This window comes from Agelaius tricolor, unplaced genomic scaffold (genome assembly GCF_023055355.1).
Source record: "Agelaius tricolor isolate 1412-34295 unplaced genomic scaffold, bAgeTri1.0.p SCAF_56, whole genome shotgun sequence".
Classification (NCBI taxonomy): Eukaryota; Metazoa; Chordata; class Aves; order Passeriformes; family Icteridae; genus Agelaius; species Agelaius tricolor.
In genome coordinates this window covers 2,314,459-2,336,204 of record NW_027269316.1, presented here as the reverse complement: position 1 = coordinate 2,336,204, position 21,746 = coordinate 2,314,459, and the positions used below count along the sequence as shown (strand labels likewise).

Here is a 21,746-nt window from a genome sequence, read left to right as displayed (position 1 = left end):
AATAAATAAAAGGTGCTTTACATCAGCAGGTGTTCATTGTTGCAGACACATTTATGAAAAATCCTTTCCTTAGGATTTTTCCTCCTGAGAAGCTGAGAGGCCTCAGGAACAAAATGTACCCAATGGTTATCTGCTGCTGTGGAATGCAACAGGTGCAGCTGGGATTGGGCTCATGGGGTTGTTTCTAATTAATTTCTAATTCTCTCTGGTCAGTCACAAGATTTTATTATCATTCCTTCCTATTCCTTTCAAGCCCTCTGATGAAATCCTTTCTTCTTTTAGTGTAGTTTTAATATATAATTTTCTTTTAACATATCATTTTCTTTTAATATAATATATATCATAAAATAATCCATCAGCCTTCTGAAACATGGAGTCAGATCCTCATCTCTTCCCTCATCCTGGGACCCCTGTGAACAGCGCCACAGCAACCCCGTCCAATGAAGAGGGAGGCAAACGATGCCATTTCCAGGGCTTTGCTCAACTTTTCTTCTCCCCAAAGCTACACTCCCCAGCAATGATGATGTAGGTGATGCCCACATGGTTATAAACTCCACTTCCTCTCTGTAACCAGGACAAAAAAATGCTTTTTAAAGCAAAACCACAAGATAGAGAAAGCTATAGCAAAGGAAACAAAGCCGGCTATTTTTTTTTTCTAAAACTTCAACTTAAAAGAGTATGTTAAACACCCAGTACTCACTGTAGTAGCAGATACACAAGTCATTTCACCAAATAAGTCAAAAATTATTTCCATGCATATTTATAACACATGTTCTTTCCAATTGCCTTTTGGGAAATATTTCCCATTTGCTTTTTGATAAGGGGTTCTACTCAGTCTAAATAAGAAGAAATACAACTGAATTTGGCACCAACTCCAAGGGTATATCCTAGGAAGACTAACATGACTAGATGGGTTCACAAAACTAGCAGTTGACTTCAGAATGTCAACATTGATGAAATATGAGTTGCCTCAAACTACAAAATGAAATTATATAAAAGATTTAGAAGAATGGAGAAAGGGACAAGGATTGCTGAGAGATTTGACATGTTAAATATTTTCAAAAAATATACCAAGCACTGCACATCCTCCTGGAGAAGCATGGGTTAAACCAGAAATATATTCATGTAGTCTTGAAGAACACGGCAAATTCCAGGATAGTTTTTGCTTGGAAAAGTTGAAAAGAAGCTTACCTGGACCAAAGATCTTGAAAGAATGTGATTTCCAAAACACTGTTTGGTTTTTCACATATCAACATGTACCATGTTTATTCTAGGAAAGAGTCCAGACTTCACATAGAAGGAAAAGGAAAAAGAAAAGCAAAACTCCCCACAAAAATAACCCTTCACAAACCACTTATCATGATTTCATGATTGTGATCTACAGAAAAAACCCAAAAAAGTCATTGATCATGTGCTCTTTAGTCAGAAAAAAAATGAAATACCAGATCTTGTATATGGTAAAAATGATATGTCCTAGTGTATACTAAACCAAACAAGCAATTAAATTGAAATGGATTTATTTTTCCTCTTTTTCCCCCCCACAAAGGTAATCCTATGGGACAGCTCCCCATGAAATTTTAATTTCCCTTATGATACTTTTCAAATCAATTTTATTGCAGCCAAACATTGTTCATATACCTGTCCATAAAATAAATTGTGATATATACACAACACTAAGTTACAGAGCATAAGTTTACAACTTTAGGAAGATTCTGTTTAACAAAATAGAAATTGAGTAGCTTGAGTACTTGGAGAAAGTGAACTTCCTTCTTTTGGTACAAATGTTTTTTGCCTCCCTGTACTCAAAGTGGTTTAATAAACAAATGTTATTGTGGAACATCTCACTGGTTTCTCTTTTCTGATTCTAGACAGAATTGTTCATATGCTTCTTCAATTTCTGGATCCATCTTGTTATCAAGATCATGAAAATACCTAAAAAAAAACCAGAAACAACCCCCCCCACCAAAACTGTTAACTTTATGGCCAGATTTTCAGAAACAGTAAATAGCTGAAATATTTTACATAAACATCAAGCTTATGGGGAAAACAAACAAATCCCAAAGCAGCATAGATATGTACAAATTCCTACAGTGTTTGTCACCATTTTAGATCATCTCAGGCTGTCCACAGGTTCAAAGACAGAAATATTTCCAAGATGATAGAAAAATGCAGTAAAAAAAATTTACTAACAAAAACAATGATCCAGACCAGTGCTCTTATCACACAAACACAACACTGAAAATGCTTTTGAGTATCAAATCATGATCTGAAAGTCCTCCTTCAACCAGTACAGAACTCAGAGCAATTTCTTTTAGACTTTCTTTCACAGATTTCCTATCAAATTCTTAGAAACTGGTGTCAGAAGGTGAGACTATATTTCCATCTACTGCTTCCCCTTTGGCCATGAATTGAGGGAATACTCAAAATCCCAAAGAGAAAGCCTTACCAACCTTCTCCCTTTGAAAAATACTGAAAATTTTGTAATTATCTCTAGCTAGAATGAATTCAGGTTGTCTCACTACCAACACCTGAAGGTATGATGCATCATTTTGCTTGCAATTTTTTTTTTCTAAAATGCACATGGGCAAAAATATATAAAGTTTAATTGGATAAATATAAAATGTTTCAAACTTGTGTGATTACAAACCAACTTCCACCTGAACAGACACATAATTTCCATTGTAGAACTAAATAAAAATGATTAATTTCATTTTTGACAAGATTGGATTTCCTAAATTTGCTGTAAAAAGATCTAGTGTAAAAAAACCCCAAAACCCACCCCACAACAGCTATCACTCAAAATGGAAACATACTGATCTTCAGCTCCTGATAAAGCCACGCTGTTTTCTTCATCATCTGGAAAGAAATCCTCTCTTTCAAGCAGTTCTTGGTATTTTTCTTGGTAATCTGAGATAGGAAAAAATGAGATCCAGTAATATATTAGTCCTCTAAATCAATGTACATGTCTACAGTTTGAAAACAAAGAAAGTTTTGCTACTAACAATAGACAAACAAAAGAGCTGTGGTGTGGCAGCATGTTGCTCCAGGGAGGCCACAGCCAGGGAAAACAGACAAGACAAGTGAAAATACATTCTCCCTGGTGTCTGCTGTGAGATGTGACCAGGAATAGAGCAAAGCAGGCTCCAGCTTTGAAAATAAAGTAAAGAAAACCTTATTAACCTACAACTACATGTACTATATGTACACCAGGTGCCAATATTCAAATCTGAGCACCTATTGGTTTGACCACAGCATCCCAAAAAACTCACTTCCTTTTCAAAGCAGGACAACAAATCTCTTCATTGTTTAGCATGAGAGTCCATTTTATCTTCACACCCTCCCCCAGGCCAGGGGTTTTATCAGATGTCCCATGGGACAAGTCTTAGGATCACATTCCAGCCTCCTCAGAACAGTATGAAAAATGCACGTATGTTATGATTGGCTTTTTTCAAATATTCAAATGAATATTCTATGTGTTGTGTTAGAAAGTAATGCTGTATTCATTCTCTTAAGTACTGTGTTAAATATAGGCTATAAATTATAATATATAATATTATATAAAAATATAATATATAAAAACATAAAATATAGGTTATAAAAATTGTTAAAATAGAAACGATGCTATGTAGGATACTTTTTTAAAGAAAGGACTCGCAGCGAGATAGCAGCCACAGGACACCTGAATCTTTCAGAGAAAAAGAATTTATGGCCCTCTTATCAGAAGAAACGAACTTCTTCCCACCTCGAAGGTGCTGTTAGGATTCAGAGGAAGAAGCTGACGATGACCAGAGAGAATCCTGTGTTTGAATGGAATTTATGCATCATGTATGAAGTGTATGACTATGCAACAGGCTATTGCTTTTAAGGGTTAATCCTTTGTTAACGGGTGTCCTTTTTCGGGCTTGTGCTGCCCAGAAAAAGGTACCCAGACTGTCTGTAACTCTTTGTCTTTATTGTCTCATATTGTCCTAATTCAGTTTGTCCAAATTATTATTACTCTAATTGTATTACTATTAAACTTTTAAAGTTTTAAAAAAACAAGTGATTGGTGTTTTTCACGACAGGGAAGCGCCACACTGTGGAAACCAAGTGCTGAGGACTCTGGCACAAATTCTTCTGAACTATATGAACTCAACTGCATGTTCTCTGCTCATTTCAAACATTTACACAAAGCCAGGAGTTCAGCTCAAATTTTTGTCTGTGAAGTTGCATGAGTTTATAATATTCGAAGAACAACTTTTTTATGTACTTCAACAGGACATAATTGCAACTTTTGAAAGATTGAGAAAAACAGGGGACATACCCGGATCTGCTGCAGTGAAAGGAACACCATCAGAAGTGTAAAATGTTGGTTCATTCTAGGAAGAAAGTTATACAATAAGTTAGATGAGTTCAGAGACAGATGTTTGTAGCTTTTAGCAATATGAATCAAATTATTCATGTTTATGATCAAATTAATAAAATTTAGCCTATGAATCAAATTCCTATGAAACTAAGGAACTGAAATACCAGTACATTCTTACCATAAAATAGTTCGGGTCATTTTCAGGAGTAGCTTTTGTATGTGGACAAGTGTCATGAACTCTACCCCAGTTACTTGATCGTAATTCCACTACTTTCAGAAGCATATGTTTCACATCTCTGAGAAAAAAACAAAAGCAGCACAAAAGTTCAAATGATTTGTGCAAAACAATCATTGGGCTAATGGTTGGCAAATGGGGGAGGGGAAGGACTTAAACCAGACAAACAGAAAACAAACAGAAAACAAACAGACAACCATCTGTGAAGTGGAACATGAATCTCTAGTAAAAGATAAAAAACAGAACAAAACCAAAATGGAAAGAACCACTTCCCCCACAATTGCTACATGAAAGTGACCAACATATTGCTTGACTTTTTGTAAATGAAAGTTTTGAAGGAAATCTTTTGGACATGGCCATTATTCTTGAAGATTTTGAAGATGTTTTGTTTCATATCAAAGCAAAATACTGCAAACAAATTTCTCTTCTCACCTGCTACAGTTTGCATCCAACACAACATTTTCAATTCTCTGAATCATTTCCTCCATATCATTCTTTCCTTTTTCTTTCCAGGCATCTTCTAAAACTGAGCCTGTCAACTAAAGACAAGGTATTAGGTTTTGTTGAGGATTTTTTTTGCTTAGTATTTTTTTTTCTCTTTTCAAGTGATTTAGAAAAGTTTAATAAACTGTCAACAGAAGAGTTTCTTTACCAATCCATAGCATTTAGATGCATGATGTGAGTACCTACTGAGGGTTCCAATCTTCAACATCTTTTTGTTGAACAGATTAATGACCACATAAATAGTTTCTTTTAGACAGTATGGTAACTCTATGTCCAATCTTGCCTAGAATTTCACAGCCACTTCCCTCATTTCAGTCTCAAAATGGGATTTTGAAACAACTCTTCAGTGATTTCATTACACCGCCAAACAGTCACATGATAACAAAATGCATTTTTGAATATTGCAGTGATTTCTTGTAAAAAAGTGTTACGTTTCCTCATCTTCCTGAGCTTGTGTATCAGTGAGACATGGAGATTGCATTGGCACATCAACACAAAAATTTTACAACATTCTGAATCCTGCTGAAAGGACTAACAGCATTTGGCAGCTCTTAATTGCTTTAATTGCAAAAAGAGACCATTTTTTTGCAGATGATACCACAGGCTTACCCGATAATAAAAAAAAGCTAGTAAGCTTTAGAAAGACTTCAGTCAACATACCTAGAATCAGATATGCCACAGATTTTCACCTGGGGATGTGGAAAGAGGAGCCAAAAATCATCTGAGCAAGCCAACGTGAGTTTTAATACATCAAATCTGTGAGACTGAAGCTGTTGCTGAGGGAGTGTTAGCAGCAGACAGTCTAGAACTGCTAGGGATGAAAACTTTTTCTGTCCTTAATTCATTGTCCAATAATTGTACAGCAGGAGATAAGAATTAAACTACAAAAAAATTCATTTTGCCACTATGGTCCAACTGAACAGCAGTTCCTAATCTACTCAGCATAAATATGACATGATCTAAAAATGCTTGGAAAGGTGTCTGATGATACAAAGGAATAAAATACAAAGATAAAAATGAGCACTTGTTTCACATTCCCAGTTTTCTACTGCATTGATCCTAGGTAATTCGATAACAACTCTATGAGGGTTTAATTAAAAAGAAGTATACTGCAAAGCAAATAGGTGAAAAACCACTGTATTAAATGGAAAGGACAACAGGAGACATCTATTGCTTGAATCCAATGTTTAATGAGGTAGCCCAGTCTAGCTACAGATACACTTCAACATTTGTAGATACTTGGAGTGTCCCTCTTCATTCAGGACTATGATGATATATTAAAAAAAATGAAAAACCAACTTTTTTTTCCTTCTTTTAAAACTACTGTCTCACCTTCAGCAGTTTCACTGCACACATCAAATTATTATCCACAGGGTTAGAGAAGAGCACATTTAGTAATTCCCGAAGGCCTTCTTGAAGAATTTCTGCTCTTGTGACCTGTCCCTTTGTTCCCTTAATCTGCAAAATATATTTTCAAAAACCAAAACTCAACTACATTGAAAAGACTTTAGTTTTAGAAATTCATTTAGTCATATTTTCTCTCTTGGATGCTGAATGTCAAATACCATAACTATTTCTAGAATATAGAGTAGTATCTGCAATTCTGACATATTACATAACAATGCCTGCCTAGCATTGTTTTTCTTTGCTAATCAATTGCTAAGAAAAGCTGAAAGTGCCTGGCAAGTGATCCACATCATCCCAAATTCTCAGATTCCCATGCTCTTTTCCCATCCTACCTCGTGCATTCTCTGCAGCTGTAGAGTACCTTACTTCTAGAAGGCATTCTTAAGATATTTAAAAATTTAAAAAAAATGCTTTAAAAATAAATTGTACTCCAAGCTGGGCAACTTCCCCTTCCCAAATCCTTTGGAAAGCTTCCTTTTTACTTCTCTGAATAAAAATGGAAGTGTCAGAGTTTTCTTTCCTCATGCCAGCAGAACATTTTGGTAGTGTCTGCTTAAATCAAACCTTTGAATTAATTCAGTGAAAAATAGATTTTAAGGACACTACAGCAGTCAGTGAACTTACTGAACTCAAGGGTATAAGAGTCAAAGAACTTTTATGCGTACATACATTTTTTTTGACATATCAGAAACAAAAAAAATGATCTAAATACAAAATTTCACATTTCATGCATAAGCCAAGGGCTCAGAAGAAATATCTTTCAAGGTCTGCATTCTTATTGTTTATTTTGAAGATTGCCATGCCCTCCTCAAGCATTTGATAATAGCTCCTATTAGTGGCTGAATACTGAATTACATGGGTTATTGATACCTCTGCTTCTGCCAGGTTGTAACATTTTGCTATGTTGTTTAAGTGTAGTAATCTGCTGGGTTTACCAGACGACAAAAAAAAAAAAAAACCAAAACCAAAAGGTTCATTCGAAAGGTAGTTTATGGCTGGTTCTTTTAATGCATTATTACACCGTTTTTTTAATTTGTATTTATTTCTCTTCTGATGATCTTGTCCTTTTTTGTTTCTCTGTTTCTTGGACACACATTATAGTTAAACTGTTCTTAAGTTATTTTACTTTCTTCCCCTTTCCCTTTAACTAAAAAAACTCAAAAAAAATCACACCTCAAATGATATTCCATTTTAGTGTTTACTTAAACACACCAAAAATTCATGAATATGAATGACACACAACTTTCTTCTTACCTCTAGGTTAAGGTAAAGTTCAGCTAAGAACAACACAAAGGCATGAAATTGTTTTTGAGCAGTCTCATCTCCTCTGGCAGCTTCATCTCTGTTTTCATATTCTGTTTGGCACCTGAAAACATGAAAGCAAAAATCATATAATCTATAGACAACCCAAAAGATGCAACATGTAACTTATTTAATAGAGTGCTAAGAACTTATTCACTGCATTAGAACTATTAAATGCTGAATACTAGGAAGTTGGATTTGTGAAGGAAGTGAGAGGTCTTCACAAAGAATGCAGATTTTTGTTCTTCTAGGTGAGCACTGAGGTATCTGAGAAAGCAAAATGAAATAGAGGAAATTGCAAAAATGTAAAAATTGAAAGCCAGTTACACAGTTTATATATTAGAATATGGGTCCAGAAAGTTGAACATGGGCAGACAAACATCAACAGAAATAAAACTCTGAAAGATGTTTTTCCCCTTTCAGGGTGCGGCCCACATTGTCTTAGATGCCTTGACATTTATTTGATAAATTCTTTATCCTACCATTTTAAGTGACAGAAGTAAAATTTAGATATAAATGCAAACAGTGAGGATTAAGAGAACATCACAGTGAGGTAATTTTTTTAAAGTTTATCATGCATTTGCTCCTAAACATAGGTGGACTAAGTGAAACTTTTAAAGTAAGAATCAAGTCTGAAGCTTAGGAAGACAAAAGTCCTTAAAGAAAAAGACTAACTTCTAAAGAATTCTGAAGTATTAAAGTCTACTATTCCTTCAAATGAGATTTAAAAGGAAACACATCCATTTTAAAAATGTTGCATTTTTGTCAACTAAGTCTAAGCATTATTAAACCTTAATTCCCCCAAATCCTGTAGTAACTGAAAATGGAAGAAATTAATCCTTCGTGATTTCATGCATCATAGGTGTAAAGTTGGTGAGCATACCAACAAACTTTTCACAGCAACTCCAGCCAGAAAAGTCATTAAAGAAAAAATACAAAGAAATAAGCCCTGGCAAAAGTCAAAGGACAAAACCAGTACATATTTAGTATAAATTTAAAGTTGACTACTTTTTGAATTTACCCTATAACTTGGTAGCAGTACAATTATTCTCAACTGAAAGGAGCCTCCAGAACTTGGAATCCTATGTTCATATTAAAAAGATATGTGTTAGGTAGCTATGCTTTAATAATCCTCCATCTAAATTTCTGGTTTAAATATGTTAACAGTTACATACAGAAAAGGAAGACAACCTGAGAAAGTGACAAATTGAAAATGACACACACTGATACTGACCTTTGAAGTAACAACTGCCGAAAGCTCCCACTTTGTGTACTAAGGGTTAGATGATGAGATAGATAGTTACACAACCGTGCTCCCATGTAGGAAAAATTTGGGACAGATGTGGCCTTCCAAAATAAAAGTAGAAAAAAGAAATTATTCATAGCAGTCATGATTAGGTTATCAGGAAATACCTTTAAGAGATTTTTGAAAATCTGTCTTTAACAACAGTTGATGAGACAATTGCAGAACAGAAGATTAATAGTTACTATTTCTCATGGTAATTTTTCTCTCATAAACACTTTGCTAGATGCATTTCAGCACTTTGAAGTTCATGATATTGATTTTGTGGCTTTAAGAAAATAACCAGCATTGTGCCATTTGTTCTCAATTCTACTTCTCCATTGTGACCTACACCAAAGAGTATCTGAAAGTCACTTTCAAACTGTTAATAAAAAAACCAAACAAACCAAGAGTAGGCATTAAGACTTTTTTTAAGGACCAAACAGTGTGTTAAAATAAATATATTACCTTCATTCAGTCTAAGAGCTATTTATCCCAGATTTTTATTTTTGGCAATAAGGAATGCTCAGGGAAAGAGTACAAGAACATGGTAAGTAAAGATAAATACTTTCTCCTGTACATGCTCCAGCAAACTGCAGAGTAGCAAACTTCTGATTCAGATATGAAAACTGCATCATTACAGTTAATAGTTCTTGATAAGTCCTTTTTTCTAAAACAAGTCCTGTTAGTTTGAATATTTATACTTTTATAATCTAAAAACAGGTGGTGGCAACAAAATTCCACAACATAAGTAATACACTGTCTAAAAAATATTTTGCTTTGAAACTGATACTTGAAAATTTCAAGAGGTGGTAAAAGTAATTTGGAATCCATTTCGTGTTTACATTCAACCTCTCTTAGAACTTAAAGTAGAACATTCCCTTCTTTTGGCAATTTATTTCTGCTCATTTGTTTTGAGCTCTCTTCTAACAAGACTTGAATTTGATGTTATTTCTCAGAGATAGTGAAAAGAGGCTTTGGTCTAAATAATTTGATCAGCTCTGACAAAAAAACCCCAGAACTGTACTATGTGCATTACACTGCTGGAAAGAACTGAGATATCTTTGAAAGATACAAGAAATGTAAGTAATTAAGAAAGTCAAATCAACTTTAGTTTCCAGTAAGGGACATGTGAAATAGCTAATGAGCTTTTTTGGTGCTTTAGTTCAATCAGTTGCTTGGACTTGAAGAGGTGGCCCCCTTTTTATAAGGCAAAATATGGCACTTAAATTTATTTCTTAAATCAATCTCATATCTTACTAACCACTCATTATAGTTACAACAATGTCTTCCCTGAATTATTGTTGTAATCCCACTTTATCTCCAACTCCAAAAAAGTAAAAAATCTAAGCATGAAGGTTAGTCTTACCAATATGTATCTCAAAAAATTTTACTTGCTGTAACAGCAACAGAAAAAATTTTGAGAAATTTTACTTGCTGTAACTACACAATAGTCAAGACTTCTTAAGCTATGAAGTCAGTGTTTCAACTTTTGGAAAACAAGCTCACTCTGTCAAGACATAAATGGATTTTAGGAAGAACAGGGGGAAGTATATAATTAATATAAATAAGTCTAATTAAGACAGGCTAAGATACCTGATACCCAGATGAAGGGAAGATTGTTTAGGATTTGGGTTTCTTTTATTTTAGCCTTTTTTCCTTCAAAAACCATCTGTAGATCTGCTCAAACATCACTGATGCAGATGCTTCTAAACACACTTCAGCATATTTCAATGAAGTTTTGAGATAAACCAGGACAAGTAAAAACAAGTACTTGAGCAGAGGCTCAAGACAGAAGAATAAGCAGAGTTGACTCACACTCAAATGTTGTCATATCCTGACATCCAATGAAGTTGAAATAATGTGCTTTTGGATACTGGGACAGCATTTTGCACTGAACTAAGTTTTATTTTTCAGAAAAGCTGTTATCTTTCAGACTGATAACACTCAATGCTTCTCAGTTAAGGAAGGCACATCTAACCCTAACATCAGACTTGTTTTAAATAGGGCGAGAGAAAAAGAGGCAACATTAAAATACTTATCTTAAACAAGAGTCAATTTATGAAACATTATGAAGTTTCTTCAAATAAAGTTATTTGGAATATTTTAATCTTTTATTAACTTTTCTTCATGTGTCCAAATAAAGGATGAAAAAATGATGCTGCTAAACACAGCCCAAGTAATCTTGATGTATAACTAAACTGTTCTTACTTAAATGTGTATCAATTCTGTTATAGTAAGAAACTTAAGACTCTACAGTTCTTAAGACTCTACACAATGTGTGACAATCACGTAGGTTCTACATACCCCAGATTATTTCACAGTAAAAAAATCTGCAAGTATCTGCACTTAAAAGGTGCATAAAGTTCACATTCTTCAAGGTAGAATTTGAAAGCAACTCAGGAGAATGGGAGATACCTAATGTAAGAAATAGCAAGCAGAAGTGTGACTTCATTTTCTGCAGAAGACGGTAGAAGCAGCTAATTTGCTAAACAACACAGATTAAGCTGCTTTTTCCAATTAGTACAGAGTTCAGCTCAAGGTCTCTGTCCTTGTTTCCATGACCACGTTAGCAGCAGACTAGCTTTCCATTTTTCTAATGATGATGTTCTGAAATAGTTGGAATACCAAATGAAGAACAAAGCCTGTCAGTAAAAAAGAGCATTTCCCAAAGTAGGTATAGATTTTTTTTTCAAATACAAAAGAACAAAAAATATCTATCACAAAGAATATTTTTGTAGGATAGAATAAAAATGTACAACTGACAGTAAATCCAGCAATTCAAATATAACTTCTTTAATGAACTGCTGTAATTTCAACTCTAGTATGTGACCTGAGAGATCCAAATACACAACAAAGGAAACAGAGTAAATTAGGGAAATTTACTGATCAGCTGTGGTGGTTTGCAGGGGTCCCAGGATGAGGGAAGAGACGAGAATGTTGACTCCATGTTTCAGAAGGATGATTTATTATTTTATGATATATATGATATTAAAACTATACTAAAAGAATAGAAGAAAGGATTTCATCAGAAGGGTTGAAAGGAATAGAAAGGAATGATAATAAAATCTTGTGACTGACCAGAGTCCAAGCCAGCTGACTGTGATTGGCCATTAATTAGAAACAACCACATGAGCCCAATCCCAGCTGCACCTGTTGCATTCCACAGCAGCAGATAACCATTGGTTACATTTTGTTCCTGAGGCCTCTCAGCTTCTCAGGAGGAAAAATCCTAAGGAAAGGATTTTTCAGAAAACATGTCTGTGACAATCAGCCAAGTATATCTCACTTGAGATACCATTACAGTTTCTTGAGAAAAATCTTTCCCTATACATTTCAGTCTAAAAAGAAAAATTCCAACCATTCAAACACTATGTAGGCACAATGATATAACAAATAATACTAACATGCATATTTTGCACACTGGGTAACAGAGGCATAACATGTTAAGACAGAATACACAGGATACCTGTTGATATACAAGTTCAACGAGTTCTTGCAAAGTTTCATCTGCAGCGACCCAGCTGTTCACCGTTTCGGCAAAGTGCTCTATTTCAGTTTCAAAACAACCTGGTTGCTCGGCAAGGTGATTTAGAAAGTCTTGTACATATTCTACCAAAGTCAGGTAGCCATCATATTCATCTTCAAAGGGAGAATCCTATAGCAGTGAAAGAATGTAGCAGCTATTTAAAAGAAACCTTACTCACACTTGCTACCTCCAGAAGTAACTAGAACCCTTAGTCTTGATTAACTTCTGATGCTCTGCATGCTTGATAGTGACCTTTATTACACATCTCACTTCAACATTTTTAGCAAATATAGACCTCTGCATCAAAAAACTCTAGGAGTCAAGAACTAGGTAACATGTTTTCATAGAGATTAAGGTCTCCCAGCAAAAAACATCAAAAGACAGATTCGAAAGAAATTAGTTTGCCAAGTTGACTGTAAGATTAACTAACAAACTAACATGTAAGTATACCTGCTAAGAATAAAATTGCCAAACTGAGGCTCAACACCCTTTCCTGATGTACACACAAACTTTGCTGCAGCTATATGAACTGTAGAAGAAAAGAGAATTGAAAATTGGAAACAAAATCTTTTGAGCTTACCTAGAGTACAAAAGTGCTTCAAAATACGCAGGAGGGGGCAAAATTACAGAAATACAATACAGTGGAATGTTCCCATGTATAAAATACAGGCAGAAAATAATGCAGTCCGGGGAGAGATTTTGCCTATGGATGGACTCCCACTGGAGAAGTTCATGGAGAACTGTCTCCTGTGGGAGGGACTCCATGGTGGAGCAAGGGAAAGACTGACTCCTCTCTCAGAGCAGTGGCAGGAACAAGGGGCCATGAACTGACCATAACCCCTGTTCCAGTCTCCCTGTGCTGATGGGGGTGGAGAAGGTAGAGCTGGGAAAGGGAGGGAAGGTGTTTTTAAGGTCTTATTTTACTTCTCATTATCCAGCTCTAATTTTGTTAGTCATAAATTCAATTAATAGCTCTAATTCAAGCCTGTTTTGCTCATGGACAGTATTTGGTGAGTGATCTCTCCTGGTCCTTTCCTCAACTCATGAACATTTGTTATATTTTCTCTCCCCTGTCCAGCTGAGGAGGGGAGAGAGAAAGAGGCTTTGGTGGGTGCCTGGCATTCAACCAGGGGCAACCCATTAATTTTGTCCATTCAAAAATGAATGCATGTAAATCTCTAAAGTCAGTGTTGTCCTGGATAATTACAATGCTAGTATAGGAGAGGAATAGCATAGGAAGCAACATACTTTGTGATGTAACCAGTAATAACACAGTACCAATAATTCACCTTTTCATACTGTACAAAAGTTTGTGAAAAGTATTTCAGATTGTGAAAAGATTGTACAAAAGATTGTGAAAAGTATCTCAGGAAATCTCAGAAGGGCAAGCAGGAACCTGAAGAGGGAACTGTTAAAGAGCTGACAATTAGTGATTCAAGACATAAGGGTAACACACAAGAGATCAGAATTCTCAACTGATCAACTATTTCATGTGAAAAAGATTTAAATATATCTACTGTAATGAAAAATTAAGCTAAAATGAAAACTGCTTTTTCTTTACTTAGTGGACATAAATACACTGATAAGGTTTATAATGACATTCTCCCTCTCCCCACCATTCCTCCCTTAATGAGGGAATATCCTTTACTTTCTGTCTTCAAAATGCCTCATTCTCTTCTCTACTGTAAAGCAACATGGATCTGTGAAAGATAAAAGCTCTGGATACCAACTGTGGAGAAAGACAGATACACATTGCTGAAAATCAAGTATTGGCATTAATTTCACAACCTGTAAAGAATGTGTGGGGAAAAATTCAGATTTTCCAAAATTATTTCAAGACCTGTGTTGTAAGAGTATAAAACTTAAACTAATGAGGGACACATCAATATAACAGAAGAAAAACTAGAAAGGTTTCATACGATGTTTCATTAAGTAGAATATTTGCCCAGTGAATAATATCAAAGACAAAGTTAATGTGGCCCAGTAAAAATAGGAAAAAAAATATGGATTTAAGGAAATGGTGGCAAACCATTATTACTCATAAGGATAAAGCCTTCAACAACCCAATCCAAGTTGATTTTGCTCTGAGTTGGAATTGGACTAGAGGAACTTCAGAGGTCTTTTCCAACCAAAATTTTTCTATTATTCTAATGGTTTAGAGCTTATGAAGCCAAAGAATAAAAGCTAACAAGCATCAAACTTGCTAAATATTCTATTTCTCTAAAGGAAATAAAATTTGACTAGGCAATTTCAAAGAGCTCAGTAAAAGTTTTGTACAACTATTTTGGTCCACAGAACTATGACATGATTTGTGCAACAACTGCAGCTTAGTCACACACAGCACAACTGGTACCTCTTCAAACAACCAATTTGAAAACTCTCCAGCCTTGTTTAGTAGAGAGGAAGGATATTCTGTTCATCCTCACTGGATAAAAATTCACTCTTGGAGGAAACATCCTTGTTCTGCAAGGGACTCCAATCCCATTTGGTATGCTGGTGTCCTGGTATTCATACTCCTCTTCCCATTTTGTAATTAAAAGGCTAAGCACAGAGGGTAAATTCAGCCCCACATTCATCTACCTCTGCTAATTATGCAACTTCAAAGGCAGTCTAGGTTTTAGTAATTATGCCAGGCAACAGAACAAATGGGAGAGGAAGAAAAAAAATCAAACTTTATTATATATTGTATGTTGTTAAATTAGGAGCACTCAATACTTAAAACCTACTTAGATTTTAGTCTAGTTAGATTTTTTCTAGACATAAACCCCTCATGTTTCTCACTGGCAGATTTTAAGTTTTAACAAAGGAGATAGAACAACGTACTGGATCAACTAAATTTTGGGGTTTTATCTTCAGATTCTACCTACTCAGCAAGTGTACAATAATTAATGCAAAATTTGGTATAAAGACTATTCCAAGTACAAACCTCATAAGACATGAACAGGTGATTTAATTGGCACCTTAATTTTTGACTAAAAGTATCAACCCCACTAGTGAGGCTGCTTAACCTCCTTTTGGAAACTTTTTATTTCTAAAATTTTGATTTAGAAAACTTTCCTAAATACAGCGTGTTCCTCAGTCTGTTATGACCGTCTTGACAGCGACAGAATCCCACAGAGATCTTTCCTCCCCAAAGTCCTGGTAAAGTTTTTCTGAAAAATCCAGCATGCCTTGGATGCTGTAGCCCTTAAAGTATCTTCACAGGTAGCTGATAATTTGAAGTAGCAGAACTAATTGGAGATTAAATAATCTAACAATCAAATGTTATATGGACACATGTAGTAATTACAGTAATGTACAATCAAACAAGGAATCAACCTTGTAATCAATTATTTCTAAAACAATAAATGTTTAAGAAATGGCAAAAAGCCAGCATGATCTTTCAGATCTAAAAATTTCAGGGAAAATGATAAATGAAAGCTAAGTATTACTTGTAAGAAAAATGGAACTTTCTCAAAACTGCTTTGTTTCAAATTTTAAAAGCCACGGTGAAAATCTGTGTAATAGTAAAGTGTGCTAAATTCCTTATTTTTATTGCGGGTGGATCCAGTTTACAAAATTAATTCACCTATTAAAGTAAAAAAAAACCCCTCCCAAAACCAACAAAAACTAACAAACAAAAAAATCCCTAAACTTGGTAATAGTGAAGAACTAACAAGTCTGAAAGATCATTATTCTATCCCTAGTATACTCTGATTAGATTAGGGTCCCTACAACATACTTCGAAATTAATGTTCTAGGTTTTGCTACCATTTTAAGAGTTATTTTCGTTAATTTCCAAACCCCCATGTTTAGCATTCAAATAAAGTATTTTTTTCCTAAGTTTTTCAAAATATATCTGTTTCAGTATAATTGTTTATTATAATTCAATTGTATTTGTAAAAGCAATAGTTCCCACCTACTTAGACCAGTACCATTTTATCTGCCTGCATAACAAAAAGATATGCCAAGAATTCACATAGATCTTCCTTAGAGTAGAATTACTGTAGCAACAATATGGAAGGCATGGAGAGTAGAAAATAAGAAGTACCAACTTTTATTATGTACTGAATGTACAATATGGATTGGAGATTACCCTTAGCCTGGCTGCAAATATATTTCATATTAGGCATGCTGCTAGGAATGAGCCCAAACCTACTTTTTTGCCCTCTGGTGATACAGTATCCCTGAAGGAATGAAAAGACACATGATGGTACATAAAGTTAGGCAGTCATAGCAAATCATACCCATGGCATAGTAAATTTAGGAAAGGTAAAGGCTATGCTTAGAAAAGCTAAAGTTCAAGTTTTCTCCCACACTTGCTTCAAAAGCCCATGCGATCTGAATAAAAATGCAGCTAAGTTTTTAGTGAAAATGCAATGCAGATATAACTATAACAGAGGTAGTTGTGAAAAAGACAGCTTATGCTGATGCTGGGTGTAATCAATAAGGAATGGGGGGTGTTACATTTTAGTTAAATGGTATGCTCTGTCTCACCCCTCGAAACTGTAAGGTTTATTCCAAGCCTGTGATCCTCCCCTGAAGTATCATGTATCTGTAATCCCATTGGCCCAAGTCTTACTCCACGCCCACTTTGAATCTTCCTGTTAAGCTGTGGGGGGAGACCACAGAGTCTCTCTTGGCCCCTTTCTCCCTAGGCTCTCCCTCAGAAACCATGCTGCTCCCGGGGGTGGAACCCCCAATAAACCCTCATCTAGTTAGCACCCTCAGAAGCCCTGTGGAGTCTCCTTGCCTGCCTGCTGCTACCAGCAAACATACAGCTTAGGCGGCCCCCCGGGGATCACAAATGAACTGCAACAGGAATGTAGTTACTGGAGCAAACTTCAAGCAAAACACTAAAGGCTCTCACAGTATAACATTCACTTATCACAACATTCTGACTGTGTCTCTGGAGGTTATCATCCAAATTTTTGAAATCTCTTCAGCAAATGCAGCATTCAAGTTATCTGATACACAAGAGCACAAGAAACATTGTTAAACTGAATTGGCATATACTAAGAAAAGACTAACACTCACTGCAAAGTTCTGGTTATATCCTGATGGATAAAACTCAGGTGCTTTAACAGACAACTTTGATGTTACCACGGGAGCCACAGCCACCTGAGATTCAGCCATTTCTGGTCCAAAATCAGGAACTGAAACTTTTTCTTGTGATCCAGATGGAATTCTTGCCTGTTGCAGGTGTTCTGAAAAGTTTTTGATAAATGGTTTTTGTTAATGGCTTTTCTTAGAAACCACTAAATTAGTATGTATTCACACAGAGTACACAAAAACAAATACATCACTTTTTGGACTTTAAATATACTTTTACTTATACTATAAATATACTTTCCTCCAAGCTCAGGAAGGATGCATCCCAATAAAGAGGAAGTCAGGCAAAATTGCCAGAAGACACCTGCATGGATGAACAAGGAGCTCCTGAACAAACTCAAACACAAAAAGGAAGCCTACAGAGGGTAGAAGGGACAGGTAGCCTGAGAGGGAGACAGATTGTCCAAGCAGCCAGGGATCAGGTTAGGAGAGCAAAAGCCCTGAGAGAATTAAAACTGGCCAGGGACATCAAGGGCAACAAGAAAAGCTTCTATAGGTATATGTCCTACTTGACAAATTTGGTGGCCTTCTATGATGGAGTTATAGCAGTGGTGGATGAGGGCAGAGCAGCTACCATCATCTACCTGGACTTGTGCAAAGCATTTGACACTGTCCCACACGACATCCTTGTCTCTAAACTGCAGAGACATGGATTTGACAGATGGACCACTCAGTGCATAAAGAACTGGCTGGATGGTCACACTCAAAGAGTTGTGGTCAACAGCTCAATGTCTAAGTGGAGACCAGTGACAAGTGACCTTCCCCAGGGGTCAGTAATGGGACCAGTGCTGTTTAACATCTTTGTTGGTGATATGGACAGTGGGATCAAGGGCACCTTCAGTAAGTTTGTTGATGACACAGAGTTGTGTGGTGCAGTCAGCACACTGGAGGGAAGGGATGCCATCCAGAGGGACCTGGAAAGGCTTGAGATATGGGCTTGTGGGAACCTCATGAAGGTCAACAAGGCCAAATGCAAGGTCCTGCACCTAGGTTGGGGCAATCCCAAGCACAAGTACAGTCTGGGCAGAGAATGGGTCGACAGCAGTCCTGGGGGAAAAGACTTGGGGGTGTTGGTTGACAAGAAGCTCAACATGAGCAGGTAATGTGCACTTACAGCCCAGAAAGCCAACGCTGTCCTTGGCTATATAAATAAAAGCCATGACCAGCAGGGCAAGGGAGGTGATTCTGCCCCTCTATGCTGCTCTTGTGAGACCACACCTGGAGTACTGCATCCAGTTCTAAAGTCTCCAACACAACAAAAATGTGGACCTGCTGGAGCAAGTCCAGAGGACAGCCATGAAGATGATCAGAGGGCAGAAGGACCTCTGCTATGGAGACAGGTTGAGAGAGTTGGGATTGTTCAGTCTGGAGAATAAAAGGCTCTGGGGAGACCTTATGGTGGCCTTTTAGTACCTGGTGGGGGCCTACAAAAAAAGCCAGAGGGTGTGGAAGACGTTTTACAGCGACTTCTGTGAGCCAGAGAGAAGTTTGATAAGAGGATCCATGTTTGCCCCTGAAAGAATTTTCTACCAAGGTCATTAACATAGAAACCAAGAAAGAAAGAAGGATAAATAAGAGAAACCTGCAACTGTCTATTCCAATAAGCACTTTGTCTTTTGTGACCAATGAGTAAAGTGTAAACTCATGAGTTTTGTAAGAATGTATAAAAAGCATGCATGCTATAATAAAAACAGTTTGAAGCCTTCTGAAAATGGAGTGTTGCTTTGTATTGTGACCGTCTCAACTACGACAAGAAGGGGAGTTTTTACAAGGTCATGGAGTGATAGGATAAGGAGGAATGGCTTCAAACTGAAAGAGTAGGTTTAGATTGGATATTAGGAAGAAATTCTTCCCTGGGAGGGTGGGCAGGCCCTGGCCCAGGGTGCCCAGAGCAGCTGTGGCTGCCCCTGGATCCCTGGCAATGCCCCAGACCAGGCTGGATGGGGCTTGGAGCAGCCTGGGACAGTGGAAGGTGTCCCTGCACATGGCAGGAGGGTGGAACTAAACGGTCTTTAAGGTCCCTTCCAACTCAAACCATTCTATCATCCTATCCTTCAAATATATATATTTAATATGGATAAAGCTTTCACTTAAGCAAACTCTAGGCACCTTTCTACATGACAGAAAGTGAGCACAATCAATGTTCATGTGAAGATGACCTAAAAAAGGGTGAAAGAGAGCCCTCTATTTCCCCATGAAAACATGTTTTCTAAGAGCTAACCTGAGAAACTAGTAGATTTTCTTATGATATTCTTGCTGCTTTTGGGTTTTTGTCATAGATTCTGTATGTAAAGGCAAGACTCTAAAGGTCAATAAATGGAAGAAATCACTATTTTTAACATAATCCTTAAAGACACTTAACTATCATTTTTGTACAAAATTTTAAAAATTAATCCAATGAAACGGTGTTTTTTAAACCACATTTTGCAAATCCATGTTTATAAATTAGCTCCTAAATTTACTGAAAACATAATCTGGATCTACCTGAAAAAGGTAACCAACAAATAATGCTTGATGTTACTGTTGGGTTGGGCTTATTTTTTTGTCAAACCTTTAGTCCAGAGTTAGAGAATTCTTCTGTAAGGGGAAGAATGAGAACATCTGCAGCCAGATGAACAAATGGCTAAAACACATACATACAGATGTATGGGCACAAAAAGGGAGGGAGGGACAGGCAAACATTGCAAGCAGGCTACAACAGTACATCATACCTTTACTCGGGCACAGGTCCATACATAGCTCAGAAACATGAGTGCTCATCTAAGGAGAAGTGCAGTTGCTAGGCCCCTTACGCAGCTCATTTCCATGCGGTGGCCTCTAAGCCGCTAGGTGCGTGGGGTGGGAGAAAGTACGTGTCCCTGTGGCTAGGCCGAAAGGAGGTGTGTGGAGGAAGCCCCAGGGCTCCACTCTTAGTGGGACGGCTACGGGAATGGTGGGGGGGGGGGGGGGCGGAGGGGTGCCGGAGCAGCAAGCGAAGCAGAAGCAGGGCACTTTGCACAAAGAAGGGGACCACAGCGGACTTCAGGGGGCCACTCCTCGATACCTTCGGCATCGGGGGACTCTGGAAGGGCGGGGAAAGGGCCACTGCACGGCGGCCAGTACCTGCGTTTCCGGTGCTCAGCGGCGCTGTCTTCGGAGGTCGCAAGGGTTCCTGCTGCAGCAAGAGGCCGCCTGTTTTATGCTGCTTTTCGGCCGAGGCTGTACTGTGGGAACCACTACCCCCAGGACAGGCCCCACCATCACTCTCCGACGCGTCCGCACCGCTGAGAGCAGCGCCACCTCGACCCCAGACCCGGCCAGCACCTGGAGCTCGGTCGAAACTATCCGACATACTCGGGTCGGGGTGGCTCAGGCGCTCATGGGAAGGAGCCAGCGACTCAATCTCGCTTATCCGCGGCCGGAGCACTTCACTTTCAGTTTCACCCCCACACACACCGCCACGATGGTCGCAACCTAGGCCGGCTCACAGCGCCCCCTCGCGACCTCTCAAGACCCGTCGCCATAGCAACCTCAGTGGCACTGAGGCCTAGCACCACCCGCCGCCGAGAGGGGGAGGAGCACGCTCCGCCAGGCAGCCAAGACTCCGGCCCGCCAGACGCCATAGGCACCTGCAGGTTTGGGTCAGGCGTGGTATTTGTGAGAGTTGTCCTCATCAGCTCGGCTGCTCGGAGTTAAAGGCTCTCGCCTGGATGTCAGGCTGTGTAGCCAACCTCATCTGTTCAGAACTGATGAGTCAGCTTGCCCCTCTTCTCCCCCAACACGGGCTCGACTTCCAAAAACAAACAAGTCTGTGGTTTGTTTGTGTCAGCAGCTGGTTCTGAGGCCTCGGGATCTATTTGAGTCACACCTTCCTCAAAAATAACAAAAGATTGGAAATGGCATTTTCAAAAAGACAATATTCTCTTGTAATTGTTTCCTACAGGAAGTAATAGCATACTGTGACCATAACAGGACCAAGATTGCAGCTACACATGCTAGGAAACCTGTAGCTATAGGTGTCTGCTTTTAAAAGCATCATGCTACACTGTGCATATATGGTTTTTCACAACAA

The 21,746-nt window shown here is 37.6% G+C and overlaps 2 protein-coding genes across 3 annotated transcripts in view; one reads left to right on the top strand and one right to left on the bottom strand.

Annotated features, from left to right (window-relative positions):
- Positions 1-21,746, top strand: part of LOC139604861 (RNA-binding E3 ubiquitin-protein ligase MEX3C-like) — a 343,407-nt gene that overhangs the window by 3,035 nt on the left and 318,626 nt on the right. The window contains exon 2 of one of the 2 annotated variants that reach the window (XM_071456180.1): positions 360-1,837. The exons of the other annotated variant lie outside the window; for it this stretch is intronic. Within the exon in view, the coding sequence (XP_071312281.1) occupies positions 360-367 (8 nt within the window). The 3' untranslated portion in view covers positions 368-1,837. Of the gene's footprint in view, positions 1-359; positions 1,838-21,746 lie in introns of those variants that run through there. 2 annotated transcript variants of the gene reach the window in all.
- On the bottom strand, positions 1,501-21,041 carry LOC139604860 (polyadenylate-binding protein-interacting protein 1-like). The gene is made up of 11 exons (XM_071456178.1): positions 20,798-21,041; positions 17,621-17,790; positions 12,545-12,733; positions 9,028-9,140; positions 7,746-7,857; positions 6,417-6,542; positions 5,013-5,119; positions 4,524-4,641; positions 4,304-4,358; positions 2,814-2,907; positions 1,501-1,932 (listed from the first exon to the last, which is right to left on the bottom strand). The coding sequence occupies exons 1-11, from the start codon at positions 21,024-21,026 to the stop codon at positions 1,842-1,844; spliced, it is 1,404 nt and encodes a 467-aa protein (XP_071312279.1). The 5' UTR covers positions 21,027-21,041; the 3' UTR covers positions 1,501-1,841.

Excerpts from the sequence above, each read along its gene's own strand:
- LOC139604860 (XM_071456178.1), bottom strand. The coding sequence starts at position 21,026 with ATGTCGGATAGTTTCGACCGAGCTCCAGGTGCTGGCCGGGTCTGGGGT. Across the intron at positions 4,642-5,012 it reads TTGGATGCAAACTGTAGCAG|AGATGTGAAACATATGCTTC; the intron begins GTGAGAAGAGAA and ends TTTTTTTCTCAG. Across the intron at positions 1,933-2,813 it reads TTATCAGGAGCTGAAGATCA|GTATTTTCATGATCTTGATA; the intron begins GTATGTTTCCAT and ends GTTTTTTTTTAG.